Consider the following 18,314-nt stretch of genomic DNA (forward strand, 5'->3'; position numbering starts at 1 on the left):
AAAACGCATCATTTTTTACTTTTTGTCATAATATCCCCCAAAAATATATAAAAAAACATTTTTTTCCCCTCAGTTTAGGCCGATACGTATTCTTCTACATATTTTTGGTAAAAAAAATCACAATAAGCGATTATTGATTGGTTTGTGCAAAAGTTATAGCGTTTACAAAATAGGGATATTTTTATGGCATTTTTATTAATAATTTTTTTTAATTTTTTTATTAGTAATGGCGGCGATCGGCGATTTTTATTGTGACTGCGACATTGCGGCGGACACATTTTTGACACATTTTTGGGACCATTGTCAGTTATACAGCAATCACTGCTATATAAATGCAGTGATTCCTGTGTAAATGACACTGGCAACCAGTGGGTAGCAGTGTAGGGGTTAAGTGTTCCTAGGGGTGTGTTACTAACTGTGTGGGGGCTGGGCTTTCATTTAGTGAACACTGATCTCTGCTCCAATCACATGGAGCAGAGATCAGCGTCACTAGTTGCTAGGCAAAATGGGGAAATGCTGTTTACACAGCATTTCTCCATTCAGTTGTCCCGTGAGACGATCGCGGGTATGTCTGCGGCGATCGAGTCCGCGGGACCCGCCACCGGACTCACGGGGGTCCCGACTGGCACGCGATGGCAGGGCGGCTTTGAAGATTGCACGTACCTGTACGCCAATATGCCTGCCCGTGCCATTCTGCCAACGTACATCGGCGTGCGCCGGTCGGGAACTGGTTAAAAGGACCTTTGTGAACCTAATAGTAATAGCTAGTGCTTAAACTGACTGTCTCTGCTGCACACAGCGTCCTGTCCCCCCCTGCACTGACAAAAGATAGGCTGCTGCAATCACCAGCACAGCAGTGCACTGAACCCTATATACTGTACTACACCTATACCATACCAGTCCTTAAAAGGACTTTTGTGGACCTAATAGCTAGCGATTTGTGTCACTACAGTCTCTCCCTGCTCCACACAGCAACCTCTCCCTATAATGACATAAGACAGAATGTAAAATGGCCGCCAGATCAGGTCTATTTATAAGGTAGGGGGAATGTCCAATCGTCCATGTGCTGAAATGTCTCAATTGGCTGTCCTGTACCCCATGATGGATGTGTCATCATGGGTCAAAGTTTCACACTGTAAACACATATGTCCGCCGGAGGAACAGCAGCAATAGTTCGCTGATCGGGCGAATCGCGAACACGCAAAAATTCGCCGCAAAACGACCGCCGGGCGAACAGTTCGGCCATCCCTACTCTGCACTCCTCTGCCGGTAGATAATTAGACGAAGATGTACTCACGGTCAGACTTTAAGACTTTTATCTGAAACAGTTTCCTTCCGCTGATCGGATCCAGCTGGACTCAGTGGCGGGACCTTGTGCGGCTTCCTTGAAGACTTTGTGCTCTTCACTCTTTCCAGTGGAGGCATGGTAACTTCTGAAAAAATGGTAGAAGCAGTGTCCATTTGTTCCAGGGTGGTTTCCTCCGCAGTCCACGCGGTGGAAGTAGCAGCATCTCCGGAACATCAACAACAACCGGTGTCACCTTTGTGGAAGGCCTCACCAGCGGAGCGAGAACAGCCGGTTCATCTGTTATACCCATGGCCCAGTCCATGCAGTAGGCCCTTGGCAGCCCAATCGGCTAGTCCACCTTGAAGACATATACTTCACACTTGCCACATCTAGAGAGTGGCCGAGGGTTGGCGACCAGACCGTTGCACTTTCCACACAGCATACCCAGGCCGTCGACGTTTCCAGTAGTGTAGAGCATAAACCGCTCCTGTGGTAGCAAACGAATGCCCGTGTCCGTAAATACTGACCCGAGTGGCAGCGTTCCTACAAGACCCGTTCCCAAGGGCATCCTGGGTCCTGGAACAAGTTGCACTCCCGGTACACGGTACATCCCGATGAATTTTCCTTCTCTCCAATTCCGAGAAGGTAAACTCAGTCCTTCCCTCTGCAACCCACACTTCAGCTGTGCCTCATGCTGGGAAAAAAATCTGCTCAGACTCCTGCCACTGGGCGCTGGCTCCTGTCGATTTTCGCTGGCTTTTGATACAGGCTCCTCCCATGCTTGCGGACCTCACTGAAAGACTTTCCAAAATGGTGCTGATCTCTGTGTCGAAAAACACATTCTTCACTCTCTGTTCCAAGGCCCTGCAAGGTAACGCTAAATCCCGAACCACGAGCACCCATGTGTAGCAGCCACAACCCATTGCAGGGCGGCCTTGACTTAATGAGCTTACCCGTTACCTTCTTCTGGCCTGCTCCTCCGCGTTTAGGGGTTCCCAGGGTTGATACCCAACGACTTGTACACTGACAGGAATGGAGTCCTTTCAAAAAGGTTTATTTTGCAGTAGAACTTTTACAAACACAGTCTCTTAGGGAACAGAGGGCACGGGTGAAGAACTCAGGCACCTTGAACTGCAGGTTTAGAAAAGTCTCTATTTCCACCCAGAGAGTAGCCACTCGCAGCTGGGGACTTCAAGGCTGAACAGATCTCTAGCCAGAGATCATGGTAGTCAGCACGTTGACTCAAAACTTGAACAATCAACTGAGGGTATACAGGAACCTTTTTCCAAAAGTACCTGGAACGTTTCTCGCTTCCTTTATGGTACTGGAAAATTGTGAATTCGTCAACGTCCTTCCCAACTCAGTAACCAGGCACTTCTCATGATGCCACTTGCCGGCCCTCCTCCGAAGAGTCCTCCCCCGGTAACTTCCATGAGCTGTGGTGTCCCTCCAAGCCCAGAGCACACCTGGACACTTGGAAGCCTCCCTCAGTTACTGCACCTCGGACCAGCAGGTTTCGAGACTTGGGAACAGACGAATCCCTACCCCAGACCAGACAGGTCTATCAGGGGCCACTAACAGGAACATGTTGCGGGATGTCGAACACCCCATGACCGGGACCCCTCAAGGGGCTACCCTGGTCCTGGAACCAGAACAGACAACACAGGTCTCACGAACAACTCCGGAACCCTGAACATGTGACCCACACCTGTTTAAGTACCCCCTCCCAGACTCCTCAGCGGGCCCCGGCACTCCCGCTGAATGGCTCCGAGAGGGCCGATACCAAAACATCCAACCAGGCTTGGTTCTGGCCTCTCATATGCACCTCACTGTTCACATGACCAGGCAGAACTTCTAAACACAGCCTGGCCAGACTGGTGTTAGACCTATCTACAATAATTAACCCTCAAGACCTTTATTGTCCTGAAGCCAAAAACTAAATTTACAATGCGTGTGACATTTGATCCCAAATGTCATCCACTACACGTACATAAGGACAATATATATATCTATATATATATCTATATCTATCTATCTATCTATCTATATATATATATATACATATATATATATATATATATATATATATATATATATATATATATATACACATATACATATATATATATATACATATACATATATATATACACATACACACACACACACACACACGGCCAGGACAAGATCACCCAGTGCCCAGGGCAAAGATGCCAAATTACGTCCCCTTTCCCCCTTCATTATGTGCAAGCTTATGAGGAGGAGGGGGAGAGAGCACAGCCCGAACCTCCTCCTGGATCTCTCCTCTCCTTGCTGCTTCCAGCGCTTGGCTAACAGAAGTAGTGATGCCACCGTCACTACTCCTGTCAGCCTTAGACCCCTTTCACACTGCCGACGTTTTTCAGGCGCTACAGCGCTAAAAATAGCACCTGCCTAGCGCCTGAAAAAAAGAGGCTCCATACACTCCAGTGTGAAAGCCCGAGCAGCTTCTTTGGAGCGGTGAAGGAGCGGTGAACTCACTGCTCCTCCACCGCTGCTCCCCATTGAAATAAATGGGCCAGCGCTGCGATACCGCCGGCAAAACAGCTCCGGTGACGTTTTGCGGGCGGATTTAACCCCTTTTCGGCCGCTAGCGGAGGGTTAAAACCGCCTGCTAGCGGACGAATAGCGCCGCCAAAATGGCGGTGGCGCTAAAAATAGCGGCTTGGTGTGAAATGGGCCTTATAGTAGAAAAAAACTTGTGGCACCCTCACCCCTTTTGTCCACTCCTTGTCCCTGCCTTATGTGTGTGTATATGTGTATATATATTATATATATATATATATATATATATATATATATATATATATATATATATATATATATATATGTTTTCCCCATGTTGCTCACCTGTCACAGAAGCCCTCTGATAAATTGTTGGGTTGCTGTTAGTGGATAGTACCATCTGCTGCCTCTCCTTAGCCCGTGCCTGTGCCTGCAAGAAGAAAACGTGTTTGCTGCAAACTTTACAGTGGAACGACAGGCAGTAATCGAAATCAGCTAACAACCAAATATTTCCTGGAAACACTCTTAACTACTAGTCAGAAAATCCATTCACAGTATGTGCATTGTGGTGCTCAGTACTGCTGGTGTATTGGCAGTTACTGTACAAATGCGCTTGGGTGACGTTATTAATGGCAATACGCATTTTTATCACTCATCGACATGCACTGCAATACCGTGTTGTAAAATTGCATTATCAAAGCACATCAGTGAGAATGGTCCCTTTGGCTGTCCATACATTATACAATTTTCTTGTACAATTTTCCTTTACATTTACCAAAACCATTGAATATGAGGTCAAACCTAAACACTTTCAATTTGTATGCAATCAGACAGGCCCTTGTACCACATGGTTGAAGTTAAAGGGTAACTCCACTTTAGTGGGGAAAAAAAATTGCAAATGAAGAAAAAAATAATATAGCATATACAATTGTGACAAATTGTGTACAAATTTGACTTGTGCTCTGATGATATTGAAGGGGTTCTCCCTGCCAAATAAAAAAAAATAAAAAAGCCATGGTTTCTCCCTCCAATAGCATACCAGGCCCTTCAGTCTGGTATAGATTTTAAGGATAACCCCTACGCAGAAAAAATGGCATGGGGGTCCCCCCAAAACCATACTAGATCCTTATCCGAGCACACAGCCTGGCAGGTCGGGAAAGAAGGTTGGGACAAGCGAGTGCCCCCTCCTCCTGAACCACACCAGGTCAAATGCCCACAACATGGGGGGGGTGAGTGCTTTGGGGCAGAGGGGCCCCACCCCAAACTCTTGCACAATCTCCCTATGCCAAGATACAGTAAGGGTGGAAGAACTAAACAACACAGTGGGACCAGGGAAGCCTGAATTTTTGCAGTCCTAGTTTATAGACAGTAGAAAAATAAGAAAAGCTGGTAACAACAAGGGCACTATGCACTGTGGTAAAACATGCTTTCATGGTCTATGATGCACTGCAGTAAGGCAGCCCATTTCTTCTCCACTCAAGCAAGATCTGCTTGTTAGAACTTGTTCACACCATGTGTGGTGGGCTGTATTTTTTTTCACACTGTGGCACATGTATGGTGTGAACAGGGCACATAGAAAACAACTGTGGGATAAACACAAAAAATACCTGTCATGGTTATGCAGTGATCTTCCTGTGTTTGCTTACCTCCCCTCATGTCTTCAGACTCAAGAGGCCAGCCACTTCCACCTGGTGGTTTTTATAACCTCTCCTCTAAGCATGGCTCCACCCCAGGCCCTATCAGGGAGCCCTATATTAACCTGTGCACTGCAGGCTATCAGGGCTGATCAACCATTGTGTATTCCTTTGTGTGTTTAGCTTCCTGTTACCTGCCGTGTGCTCTTCTACTGGTTTCCGTTACCGACTTTGGCGTGTCTTTGACTATCCCTGCTTGCCTGTGATCCTGACCTTTTGGCGTGTCCCCGACTATTCTTGTCTGCTTGTGGCCCCGACCTTGGCTTTGTCCCTCACCATCCCTATCCTCCTGTTGCCTACTGTGGGTGTGAGCTGGGGGACCCTGGGGGTCGCGACCTGGAGCCAGTTGCAGCCAAGTCCATCCTCACCACCAGAGGCACTGGTGAACACCTGCTGGCTCTTAGACTCCGCGCCCCAGGGAATCTTACGCTCTAACCCCATCGGGATCTGTCCCCCGTCTGCAGCAGTCAGCCGTAGGGTCCACAACCTTGCGGTGCACTCCTGATCCTACGGTGTGCACCTGTCACCTCGCCTCAAGGTGACCTGACAATACTCTCACTGCAAAGAATAAATGCTTGTTAGGTCTAGGGCAGGGGTGTCCAAACTTTTTTCAAAGAGGGCCAGATTTGATGAAGTGAACATGCGTGAGGGCCGACCATTTTGCCTGACATTCTTTAAACCATTAAAATTCGGTGTGTTCATCCCAGCACTAATACACTGCCCAACAAGAATTCTCTTGCCTTTGTGACTGCGTGTGGTGAAAAGATGAGCTTGGTTGTGTTATTTGGATATAGCGTTTTTATCGGCTTATAACGTGCACCTTAACTTTTAAAAAGGACGTTTTAGGAAAAAATCTTAAATTTTATATAAAGAACTGTGAAGCAAAATAAGGGCCAGTGCCCATCAGTGCAGCCTAATCAGTGCCCATCTCCAGCCCCACCATTGCCATGAATGCAGCACCCCCATTGCCATAAATGCAGCACCCTCATTGTCATAAATGCAGCACCCTCATTGTCATAAATGCAGCACCCTCATTGTCATAAATGCAGCACCCTCATTGTTATAAATACAGCACCCTCATTGTCATAAATGCAGCACCTATGTTGCCCATAATGCAGCACCCACGTTGTCCAGAATGCAGCACCCCCGTTGTCCAGAATGCAGCACCCCCGTTGTCCAGAATGCAGCACCCCCGTTGTCCAGAATGCAGCACCCCCGTTGTCCAGAATGCAGCACCCCCGTTGCCATGAATGCAGCAAACCCCATTGGCATGAATGCAGCACCCCCATTGCCATGAACGCAGCACCCCCATTGCCATGAACGCAGCACCCCCATTGCCATAAATGCAGCACCCCCATTGTCATGAATGCAGACTCACCATTGCCATCAGTGCAGCCTGATCCATGCCCATCTGCAGCCTTGGAGGAGATAGGGAGGAGGTGGGACGAGCACCAACAGACATACAGGAGAAACTACTGTTTTCTCGGCAGCCTCTTTAAAAGAAAGTCCCGCCGTGTAAACAGGAAATTCTTCCCCTTCTCCTGCTCTCCATAACTTCCGCTCCCTGCCTCCTCCACGGTGGCCAATCGGGATGCTTGTCTTTTCGGACAATCGGGAAACGGGTCTCATACCCACTTCCTGATTGGCCAGGAGGAGGATCAGTGTTTCAATAGAAAATATTCATTCACTATTGTAACACACCTGGGTAGGCTCATAGCGCAATGCCCGCCCTATTTTGAACCTCTGGCTCTAATCGGGTGCTTAAACCCCCCCCCCCCCCCCAGTGGCCCACCACTGCTGGATTTAGACTTTAAGCAATTTCAAAGCTTTATACCTTAGCCAGTTTTGCTTTGTGAACTCATTCTTTATTTAGTGTACATTTCATTTTTATTTATAATTATTTTGATACTTACATAATTAGGTAACCATTCATCTCCAGGCATTGTTGCTTTAAGCTGGATTCACACCTATGCATTTTTTGTGCTTTTTGCATTTTGCAGATTTGCACTACAGAACGTGTTCCATAGGAAACCATAGTAAATGGACTGTAGTGCAAATCTGCAAAATGCAAAAAGGAAAAAAAAAGGCATAGGTGTGAATCCAGCCTTAAGCTCCAAAACACTCAACATCCAAAATTCCATGGTTTTCAATTTTGCCTGTTCACACCTGAACGCAGTGTTGCTTGATGCTTGAAGCTCGTAGCTTGAAAAAAGTACACAAGCTTCTTTTGAGCTACAAACTTTAAATGTTTTGACCCCAAAAGTCTTCAATAGAAGTGCCTGAAAATCCCTTGCTTAATAACTACTTTAAAAAAAAGACGCTCAGCTCAAGTGTGAATGTAGCCTGACAATAGTTGGAGGTCAATGGCAGTTCACAATGCCACCAATACATCAGGAATGATAGCTAGAGAAATCTTACCTCCTGAGAGGCCTTATCCCAGTCAATCCGGAATACGAAGGTCAGGAAACCGATACTTTGTAAGAATGCACACAGGAGAACTCCAAGCCAAAACCCTGGGTGAAAGTAATGTCTGATTATCTGGGAACAGGCAGTGATGATGTTGGCAATACAGCTTGTGTCTTCTTCATTCTCTGCTTATTTTTGTTATTTCCAGAGCTCTAACATCTAAGATCTGATCATCGCCAAATGGCCACACAACTGGGAAAATGAATATTTTTATGAAAAAAGCCCATTTCTTTTGGTGTCCTATTCCAGCTACATGTACCACAACTGGATATTTGTTTGATATTTTAGCCAATCCCTCTCAGCATGTCAGCTGAGCTGGTTTAAACTGGGGAAGTGCGGGGCCCGATCCCCACGATACAAGAAGAACATTTCTGCTGTATGTTAGTAGACATACTGTAATTCTAATGCTGAAATCTTTCAATACAGAAATGACATAAGTGTTAGTTGCTCACTCTTAGTGCATGTGTAAACGGCTGTAAGTTACACCTATTTGAGCCCAACCTGCATGAGGCTGTGCTCAGTGCTTTTGGAATATCCTACACCTCCATATACCTTTCATTCAACTCTACAAGCAGTAACATTTTGAAGGCTCATAGGCAAGGGGTTGTCAAACAAATGGTATAGGGGCTGGGCACTACCAGGGGGGACATGTATCGAAGCAACAAAAAAGTATAAAAATACAATTTTGCAGGGAGCAGTGATTTTTTTGATTTTTTGAATGAAACATTAAAAATACAAAATTCCTTTGAAAAACATTGGCCTAGAGGATGACTCCAACCTGCTTGGGAAGTGGCGCATCTATACAATATTTATAATGCACCACAGAAAATCTGAAATTATAAAGAAAAAATAAATGCCATTTAAATTGTTGTTAAAAGACATTTCCCTTTCAACTATCACTTTTGCTGTAGTACATTCTACAGCAAGAACGAGGAAAAAGGATAAAAAAAGAATTGTCTCCCCCACAATTCATATCAGAACCCTTATCCTTAATTGGGGTCTGTTCTGGATTTTAGGAGGAAGCCTCACATAAAAAGATTAAAAAGGCATGGGGTCCCCTCCCAGGCTCTTTGTGTATGTCCAGCTTAACTAAACATGCTCAGATATGTTACTGTATGTGGTCCCAAAAACACAAGTCTCCAGCAACCTTAAAGGGGTTGTAAACCCTCAAGTTTTTTCACCTTAATGCATTCTATGTAAACCTTCTGTGATGCTGCAGCCCCCCCAGCCCCCGTTTTACTTACCTGGCCCTGATCCTTCTCCGGCCAGGAATGAGCACACCAGCTCTAGCTGGTGTCTCGTGTCCTGATTGGATAGATTGATAGCTGCGCAGCCATTAGCTCCTGCTGTTGTCAATCAAATCCAATGATGCGGAGCAGGGGGCGGGGCCAAGTCTTGCATTCTGTGTGAATGGACACAGATGTGGGACTCAGGAGCATGCCCGCACGGGTGTCCACCAAGGAGAGCACTTCTGCAACGTGGACACTCAATGCGGGGAGGAGCCAGTAGCACCGCTGAGGGATCCCAGAATTGGGGCCACTCTGTGCAAAACGAACTGCGCAGTGGAGGTAAGTATGCCATGTTTGTTTAAAAATAAAATGGAGGGTTTACAACCCCTTTAAGCTGGCTATACACAGCTCGAATTTCTATGATTCCTGTTGAAGTCAGCAGGGATTCTAGCCATGGGTGGCCCTGTCACCACTAGTGATAGCATGCTCCAAACTTATCTCTATCCAAACATTCCTGCCTCTCAACACACGAAAACAAAACAAAGAATTCATTGGCTAAAAATGGGCACTGACATCATCAGCATGTCGCTTTTTGTTTAGAAGTGCTGAGGGGTGGGTAATGACCGCTTAATGCTAGGCCACAGTGCCAATGAAAATGAGGCCTTAGTGACATAATACAAAGAAAACATTTTCTATAAAATACTTACCACAATTTTCCTTTCCTGATGGGCTCCATGACAGCATACATTTGGGTAGCCCCGCCCTCGCACCTACCCCATAGGACCTCACTCCCATAAATTTTCAGACTGAGCCAGAGGCAGCGTTCCATTACTAGCCTACTCATGATCATGGGAGGGAACTGCCATGGAGCCCATCAGGAAAAGAAAATTATGGTAAATATTTGATAGTACATTTTCTGTTTCCTGACAGGCCCCATGGCAGCATGTTTGGGAAATAACTAGCCCAAAACACAAGAGTTGGAAGGCGTAAAAAAGAAAGGTTTCCAACATAGCCAACAGAAACCTTATGGATAGATACTAACAGTATAAGGAAGATAGCTACACCCCACAAAGAGCCAGAACAGCCTTAATAGGAAACACGCCATTCCCCTACAAATATTCCTGGCGCCCTTTCAAAGGGAGCCCACAAAGCCTACACACTACTGGTTGAGTGTGTCACTGCTCCATAGGAATCAAGCCCTAAGCTCTATAGCAGTGATGGCGAACCCATGGCACGCGTGCCACTGATGGCCCGCCGAGCCCTCTCTGTGGGCACGCCATGAAAGGAGAGCCATTAAATGAGAAAAGCACACAGTGAAAACATAATCATCCGCACCGCAAACTACATCTCCCACAGTTCTGTAGGCGAGTTGGCGTGACAAAGAATAAGTGCCCGGGGGTCACATGCGCACGCTAATCCAATCATAGAGGCTGTCTCATCCACACTGCACCCACCATCAAACAAATCAGTGGTGACGTGCTGGGCGTTACTGGGAGAACATGCGGCTGGGATCAGAGGAGACTTGCAGGTGGGAATGAGCTGCCGGAGAGACTGGAGACAGGTAAGATCAACGCGGAGTGGATCCATTATTTCCCTGCTTGTTTAACGGTATGTAACGATCTACAAACAAATACAAACCAACTCACGGCAATGCTGACATTGTGCTCTGTACAGTTACCGATTTTACTCAATTTTTCAAAATAAAGGTGTTAATTCGGTGAGTGCATGTGTCAGATAGGTGAGTATATGTGTCGGGTAGGTGAGTGTAATGGTCAGGTAGGTGGGTGCAATGGTCAGGTAGGTGGGTGTAATGGTCAGGTAGGTGGGTGTAATGGTCAGGTAGCTGAGTGCATGTGTCAGGGAGGTGAGCGTATGTGTTAGGGAGGTGAGTGTAATGGTCAGGCAGGTGAGTGCAATGGTCAGGCAGGTGAGTGCAATGGTCAGGCAGGTGAGTGCAATGGTCAGGTAGGTGAGTGCTATGGTCAGGTAGGTGAGTGCTATGGTCAGGTAGGTGAGTGCTATGGTCAGGTAGGTGAATGCATGTGTCAGGTAGGCAAGTGCAATGGTCAGGCAGGTGAGTGTAATGGTCAGGCAGGTGAGTGTAATGGTCAGGCGGGTGAGTGCTATGGTCAGGCGGGTGAGTGCTATGGTCAGGCGGGTGAGTGCTATGGTCAGGCGGGTGAGTGCTATGGTCAGTTAGGTGAGTGCATGTGTCAGGTAGGCAAATGCAATGGTCAGGTAGGTGAGTGCATGGGTCGGGTAGGTGAGTGTATGTGTCGGGTAGGTGAGTGTAATGGTCAGGTAGGTGAGTGCAATGGTCAGGTAGGTGAGTGCAATGGTCAGGTAGGTGAGTGCAATGGTCAGGTAGGTGAGTGCATGTGTCAGGTAGGTGAGTGCATGTGTCAGGTAGGTGAGTGCATGTGTCAGGTAGGCAAATGTATGTGTCGGGTAGGTGAGTGTAATGGTCAGATAGGTGAGTGCAGGTGTCAGGTAGGTAAATGTATGTGTCAGGTAGGTGAATGCATGCGTCAGGTAGGTGAGTGCAGTTGTCAGGTAGGTGAGTGCAGTTGTCAGGTAGGTGAGTGCAGTTGTCAGGTAGGTGAGTGCATTGGTCAGGTAGGTGAGTGCATTGGTCAGGTAGGTGAGTGCATTGGTCAGGTAGGTGAGTGCAATGGTCAGGTAGGTGAGTGCAATGGTCAGGTAGGTGAGTGCAATGGTCAGGTAGGTGAGTGCAATGGTCAGGTAGGTGAGTGCAATGGTCAGGTAGGCGAATGTATGTGTCGGGTAGGTGAGTGTAATGGTCAGATAAGTGAGTGTAGGTGTCGGGTAGGTGAATGCATGTGTCAGGTAGATGAGTGCAGTTGTCAGGTAGGTCAGGGCAATGGTCAGGTAGGTGAGTGCAATGGTCAGGTAGGTGAGTGTAATGGTCAGGTAGGTCAGTGCATTCTGAGCACAACGCATTGCTGATCGATGCATTCTGAGCGAATCTGCTAGAATCGTAGATTTTTGGTCCCTTAGGATTGATTCAGAGGGAAGATCAGTCCCATCCTCCGTACAGAGCCGCTGGCAGGTTTAATTCTGTGTTGGCACTTTGAAAGAAATAAGTTGGTTTTGCGTTGCGGTTTGGGCACTCGGGCTAAAAAAGGCTCGCCATCACTGCTCTATAGACCTATTGGCTAACTGGAATGACCCATCCAGTGATGATTCTGGATATCTGTCTTGCTGGTTCTGCTACAGAGAGTGACAAATATGTCCTAAAACTCTGAGCAAAACTATAGCTTGAGAGCATGCTCAAAGTATCCCAATATCGATGGCATGAAAGCATTTATCCTTGGTTGTCCTGCATATGGGAGGAACAAAACTTTTGTTCTCATAAGATGCTGAAGCCACCTCAGATCGCAACCCAGTATGGATATAAACACTACCCCAACTAGGCAGAAGGCCAATAAGGATCCCTCATGGCAAAAAAGGCCCAGATCCCAGCAAACCTCCTGACTGAGAAAAAAGAACCCTTAGAAAGTCAGCCTTTATGACCGAACCTTTACTTAAAACTAGACTGAAAGAGATCCCATCTGGAGCAGCGAACTGCAAATGGTCTTAAAGGTCCTGATTCTGGCAAACATATTGCTGAGTATGTAACCCTTAGAGAAAATGACATCATGGCTAAAATTCTTACTCCAACTGGAATGCAGGTGATCCCACCTGGAGCTGTAAATCCCCAAGGGATTCTTCCTAGCTTAAACTTTGATCTTGACAAACTTCCTGGCTGAAGAGCTATCCCTTAAAGTACAGGACTTCATAGCTCAGTCTTTACCCAAGCTGGACTGAAAAGAGATTTCATCTGGAGATGACAACGAAGTCCAGAGCAAGTAGTAAATCCCACCTAGAGAGTTTTCGCTCTCCTTTGAGTCTCAGATGCAGCCCCCCATCAAAGTATTGGATGAGTAAGGGATAGTCTACCCATGAGACAGTGGATATTACAGGGACTGCAGAGATTTGCTCTCTAAGAGAGCTTTAGGATGATTTGAAGTCCAGAACGCAGCTGACCAGAGGACTGAAGCAAAAGAAAACAGAGCAGTCCAAACTGAAGAAGCTTTATTCAAATCCTTTTGTAGGATTTATAGATATTAGCTTAGAGAAACAACAGTCAAGCCTGATCAGTCTCTTCCTGCCAGGATGAGAAACCGGAACAGATAAACAAGGGTAAAGTATTAAGCCCCGTACACACGAGAGGACTTATGTCTGACAGATTTCCGAAGGAGTTCCGTCGGAGTTCTGCTGGAATTCCGACGGAGTTCTGACGGACTTTTCGGCTGAGCGGACTTGGCCACACACGATCACACTAAACTCAGACGGATTCGAACGTGATGACGTACGACTGGATTCGAATAAGGAAGTTCATAGCCAGTAGCCAATAGCTGCCCTAGCGTCGGTTTTAGTCCGTCGGAATAGCATACACACGAGCGAATTTTTCGAAGGGACCGGGTCCGGCGGAGTTCCTTCGGAAAAATTTGAAGCATGTTCCATATTCTAAAAGTGGTCAGCCTTCGCGCCGCTAAGTGGTAATAAGTGACTAAAGTGGAACAAAATCCAAAATCAGATATAATGAAACACAGATGCTGTGAAAAAGAGCCTGAGTGATATAAAGTGCAAATGCTAACTAAAAAATGCAGCAGGACAAAATAGTGAGCACAAACTATCAAATAATGAATATAAAGGGGTGGGTCCTGCGCAAATCGTGCCACTCAAATAAAATACACAAATTCAAAATAATATAAATATGTGCATACATACAATGCCGTGATTTTTTTTTTTAATATAGTCCAAAAAACAGCACGCATAAAAATATATAAAAAATATATAAAAAAAGGTTTAATGATAGAACAATAATAAAATGTCCGCTACTCAAGGCTCCCAGAACTCTCACCTTTAAACGAAGTGAATAAGCAAATCAAACAAACTCCAGGATTCTCTTATTTCATTCATAAATAATAAATAATAGCCATCAGGAAATCCAAAGGAGGGATGCAATGATACAATTCCGCCACTAGAGGGCCAGTCCCAGCTTCCAGAATAGGTGAAATGGATCTTCACTTCTATTTCACAGTGTATGGCTCAAAATAAGAGAGGAGGGGGAGAGAGAGAAACAGGAGACTTCCATAGTGTAGTAGTTTAAAAAACGGCAGGTAGATTTATTAAAAAGCAGTAAAGACTCTCACATTTTAATTGCAAAAACAAGCACAATCAGGAAGAGGGTATAATAACAACTTCCCCCCGCCTTACTCTACTTCCGGTTCGTCCTCTGGCCAATCCCTACGCGTTACGTCATGTGACTTCTTCATGGGGATGCTGATAGGACCTTGCTGGCCTCCATAAGTATAATGAGAACAGGAACCGGAAATGCCAGTTCGGCCATTTTGGAAAAGGGCAAGGATAGAGGTAAACAAGCGAAAACAGGAAGTACTGTCTCCGCCATCTTGCTACTCCAACATTGCTAGATGGAAGTGTAGAAAACCACCATCTTGGAGTAGAAGAAAAACACAGAATCGCCAATATAGACAAAAACAGCGCTAATAAAATATTCAAAAAAATATAAATTACTTTAATGATAAAATTAACATACATATTATATCCCAAATGCATCTAAAAAGCAAAACGCTAAATCTGAGATTAAGAAAAGCATGACATCATTTTGACTGAATGATCAAGCTTGCTAAAGAGGGATAATAGGGAGATAGGATAAAAATATAAATATAGATTGCAAAATGGCAAACCCGCTGCAAAAACTGGGACTACTATATAAAAAATCAGTATATCAATGTATAATAATAATCATACTAATACAAGAAAAAAAATTTTTTGTTTAAAAATTAAAATTAAATTATTAATAATTAATTTAATAAATATGAATACGTGAGATAAATAAAGTCACATACCGGAAATAGAGTAGGACTTTACAAAAATTATTATATAATAATCTATCCACAATTTCATCAATAAATAATCACAGAAAAAAAAAAAAAAAACATAAAAATTAAAAAGATAAAAATATTAATAATTAATACCATCAATATTAAAAATTACTTAAAAAACAATTCAGATCAAAATCTACATTAAGACCATCAGGATAAATCACAGTGTGGCCAATGCCTTTATGGCCCACTGGGAAGAGAAGGCTGTATATCAAGACATCCCAGCAGAGTTGACGCTCTATAAAAGATTTATTGACAATATTGTTATTGTCTGGAACGGTAGCCATGAAGCATTGGAAAAATTCCTTACCAAATTGAATAATAATGATAAAAATATCCATTTGGAATGGATAATAGATGAAAAAAGTATTAATTTTTTAGATTTAAACATCTCCCTGGATAAGAACACAGTAATTACAAAAACGCATTTTAAAAGTGTCGATGCGAATAGCTATATCTCCATTAACAGCTGTCATTTTAAGCCATGGTTGTACAACATACCTAAAGGACAGTTGGTCCGAATAAGAAGGAATTGTACTAAAACCGATGACTTTTTAGAACAGGCTAACTTAATTGCCACCAGATTCAAAGAAAAGGGCTATAAAGATTTACAACTAAAAAGGGAAATTGAACATGTTAAATGCATGGATAGATGTACCATGCTCCAAGATAACGTTAACAAGAGACTCAAATACAATTATGAGGTTCCTTCTATTATTCTTGATTATAACGTACAGTACAAAGAGCTTTCCAGAGTATTAAGTCAGCATTGGCATGTCCTTAAAAATGATAGGGACTTGGGCAAAATCCTACCAGAAAGACCGAATGTTATTTATAAAAGGGCTCCCACCCTGAGAGATATTATTGCCAAATCTGTTGTCGAACCACCCCCCAAAAGGGATTTTTCTTTTTTTACAGGGAAAGGTTTTTATCCATGTAAAAACTGCTTTGCATGTAGACATGCCAAAAAATTTCAAAATAAAAAAATTAATTTTGTTAGTACTATCACTGGACAAACACACGATATACGTGACTTTATAGGATGCCATACGGAGGGTGTAGTATATTGCCTCCAATGTAGTTGCAAGTTGCAATACATTGGGAGAACAAAAAGAGCGTTGAAAGTTAGGCTAAAAGAGCATATACAGAACATCCTTAAGGGGTTTCCCAATCATAGTGTGTCTAAACATTTTGATCAGGTACATAATCGAGACCCCTCCCACTTGCAGTTTTGGGGCATCGAAAGATATAACCCCACCTGGAGGGGTAGCCACAAAATCCGAACTATTAGTCAAAAGGAATCTAGATGGATTTTTACTATGAGGTCTTTTTATCCTGATGGTCTTAATGTAGATTTTGATCTGAATTGTTTTTTAAGTAATTTTTAATATTGATGGTATTAATTATTAATATTTTTATCTTTTTAATTTTTATGTTTTTTTTTTTTTTTTTCTGTGATTATTTATTGATGAAATTGTGGATAGATTATTATATAATAATTTTTGTAAAGTCCTACTCTATTTCCGGTATGTGACTTTATTTATCTCACGTATTCATATTTATTAAATTATTAATTAATAATTTAATTTTAATTTTTAAACAAAAAAATTTTTTCTTGTATTAGTATGATTATTATTATACATTGATATACTGATTTTTTATATAGTAGTCCCAGTTTTTGCAGCGGGTTTGCCATTTTGCAATCTATATTTATATTTTTATCCTATCTCCCTATTATCCCTCTTTAGCAAGCTTGATCATTCAGTCAAAATGATGTCATGCTTTTCTTAATCTCAGATTTAGCGTTTTGCTTTTTAGATGCATTTGGGATATAATATGTATGTTAATTTTATCATTAAAGTAATTTATATTTTTTTGAATATTTTATTAGCGCTGTTTTTGTCTATATTGGCGATTCTGTGTTTTTCTTCTACTCCAAGATGGTGGTTTTCTACACTTCCGTCTAGCAATGTTGGAGTAGCAAGATGGCGGAGACAGTACTTCCTGTTTTCGCTTGTTTACCTCTATCCTTGCCCTTTTCCAAAATGGCCGAACTGGCATTTCCGGTTCCTGTTCTCATTATACTTATGGAGGCCAGCAAGGTCCTATCAGCATCCCCATGAAGAAGTCACATGACGTAACGCGTAGGGATTGGCCAGAGGACGAACCGGAAGTAGAGTAAGGCGGGGGGAAGTTGTTATTATACCCTCTTCCTGATTGTGCTTGTTTTTGCAATTAAAATGTGAGAGTCTTTACTGCTTTTTAATAAATCTACCTGCCGTTTTTTAAACTACTACACTATGGAAGTCTCCTGTTTCTCTCTCTCCCCCTCCTCTCTCTTATTTTGAGCCATACACTGTGAAATAGAAGTGAAGATCCATTTCACCTATTCTGGAAGCTGGGACTGGCCCTCTAGTGGCGGAATTGTATCATTGCATCCCTCCTTTGGATTTCCTGATGGCTATTATTTATTATTTATGAATGAAATAAGAGAATCCTGGAGTTTGTTTGATTTGCTTATTCACTTCGTTTAAAGGTGAGAGTTCTGGGAGCCTTGAGTAGCGGACATTTTATTATTGTTCTATCATTAAACCTTTTTTCCATTTTTTTATATATTTTTTATATATTTTTATGCGTGCTGTTTTTTGGACTATATTAAAAAAAATTTTCACGGCATTGTATGTATGCACATATTTATATTATTTTGAATTTGTGTATTTTATTTGAGTGGCACGATTTGCACAGGACCCACCCCTTTATATTCATGTTCCATATTCTAAAGTCCTTCGGACTTTGGCGAGTCAAAAGTCCGTTGCAGCCCACGCACGATCGAATAGTCTGACGGACTCAGTCCGTCGGACTTTGGATGTTGAAAAGTCCGCTCGTGTGTACGGGGCTTTACACTCTGCTACAGAAAATGTAATGCAAGAGAAAGGACTTAAATCTGATAACCCGGTATCAAAGGCAGAAACCAAGGCCTGTTTGACCAATGAGGAATTATTGCAATAATTGCCACAGTCTTTAGCAACAGACCCCCACAAAACTGTATATGGATCGGACTGGAGGGAAAGCATATGGCTTGTGAGACTTTTCCTGATCTGTCACTGTTCTGTCTATAGGA

At 43.6% G+C, this 18,314-nt stretch overlaps 1 protein-coding gene across 4 annotated transcripts in view; it reads right to left on the bottom strand.

The window, feature by feature from the left end:
- LOC143974432 (multidrug and toxin extrusion protein 1-like) overlaps nucleotides 1-18,314 on the bottom strand; it is a 167,902-nt gene that overhangs the window by 9,706 nt on the left and 139,882 nt on the right. For 3 of the 4 annotated variants that reach the window (XM_077475824.1, XM_077475815.1, XM_077475832.1), the window contains 2 exons: nucleotides 7,945-8,039; nucleotides 4,178-4,262 (listed from right to left, as the gene is read on the bottom strand). In XM_077475824.1, the coding sequence (XP_077331950.1) occupies nucleotides 4,178-4,262; nucleotides 7,945-8,039 (180 nt within the window). The remainder of the gene's footprint in view (nucleotides 1-4,177; nucleotides 4,263-7,944; nucleotides 8,040-18,314) is intronic. The other variant, XM_077475843.1, reaches the window with a different exon arrangement.

This window comes from Lithobates pipiens, unplaced genomic scaffold, assembly GCF_037356315.1.
Source record: "Lithobates pipiens isolate NorthernLeopardFrog02 unplaced genomic scaffold, aLitPip1_a1.2 Scaffold_1, whole genome shotgun sequence".
NCBI lineage: Eukaryota > Metazoa > Chordata > Amphibia > Anura > Ranidae > Lithobates > Lithobates pipiens.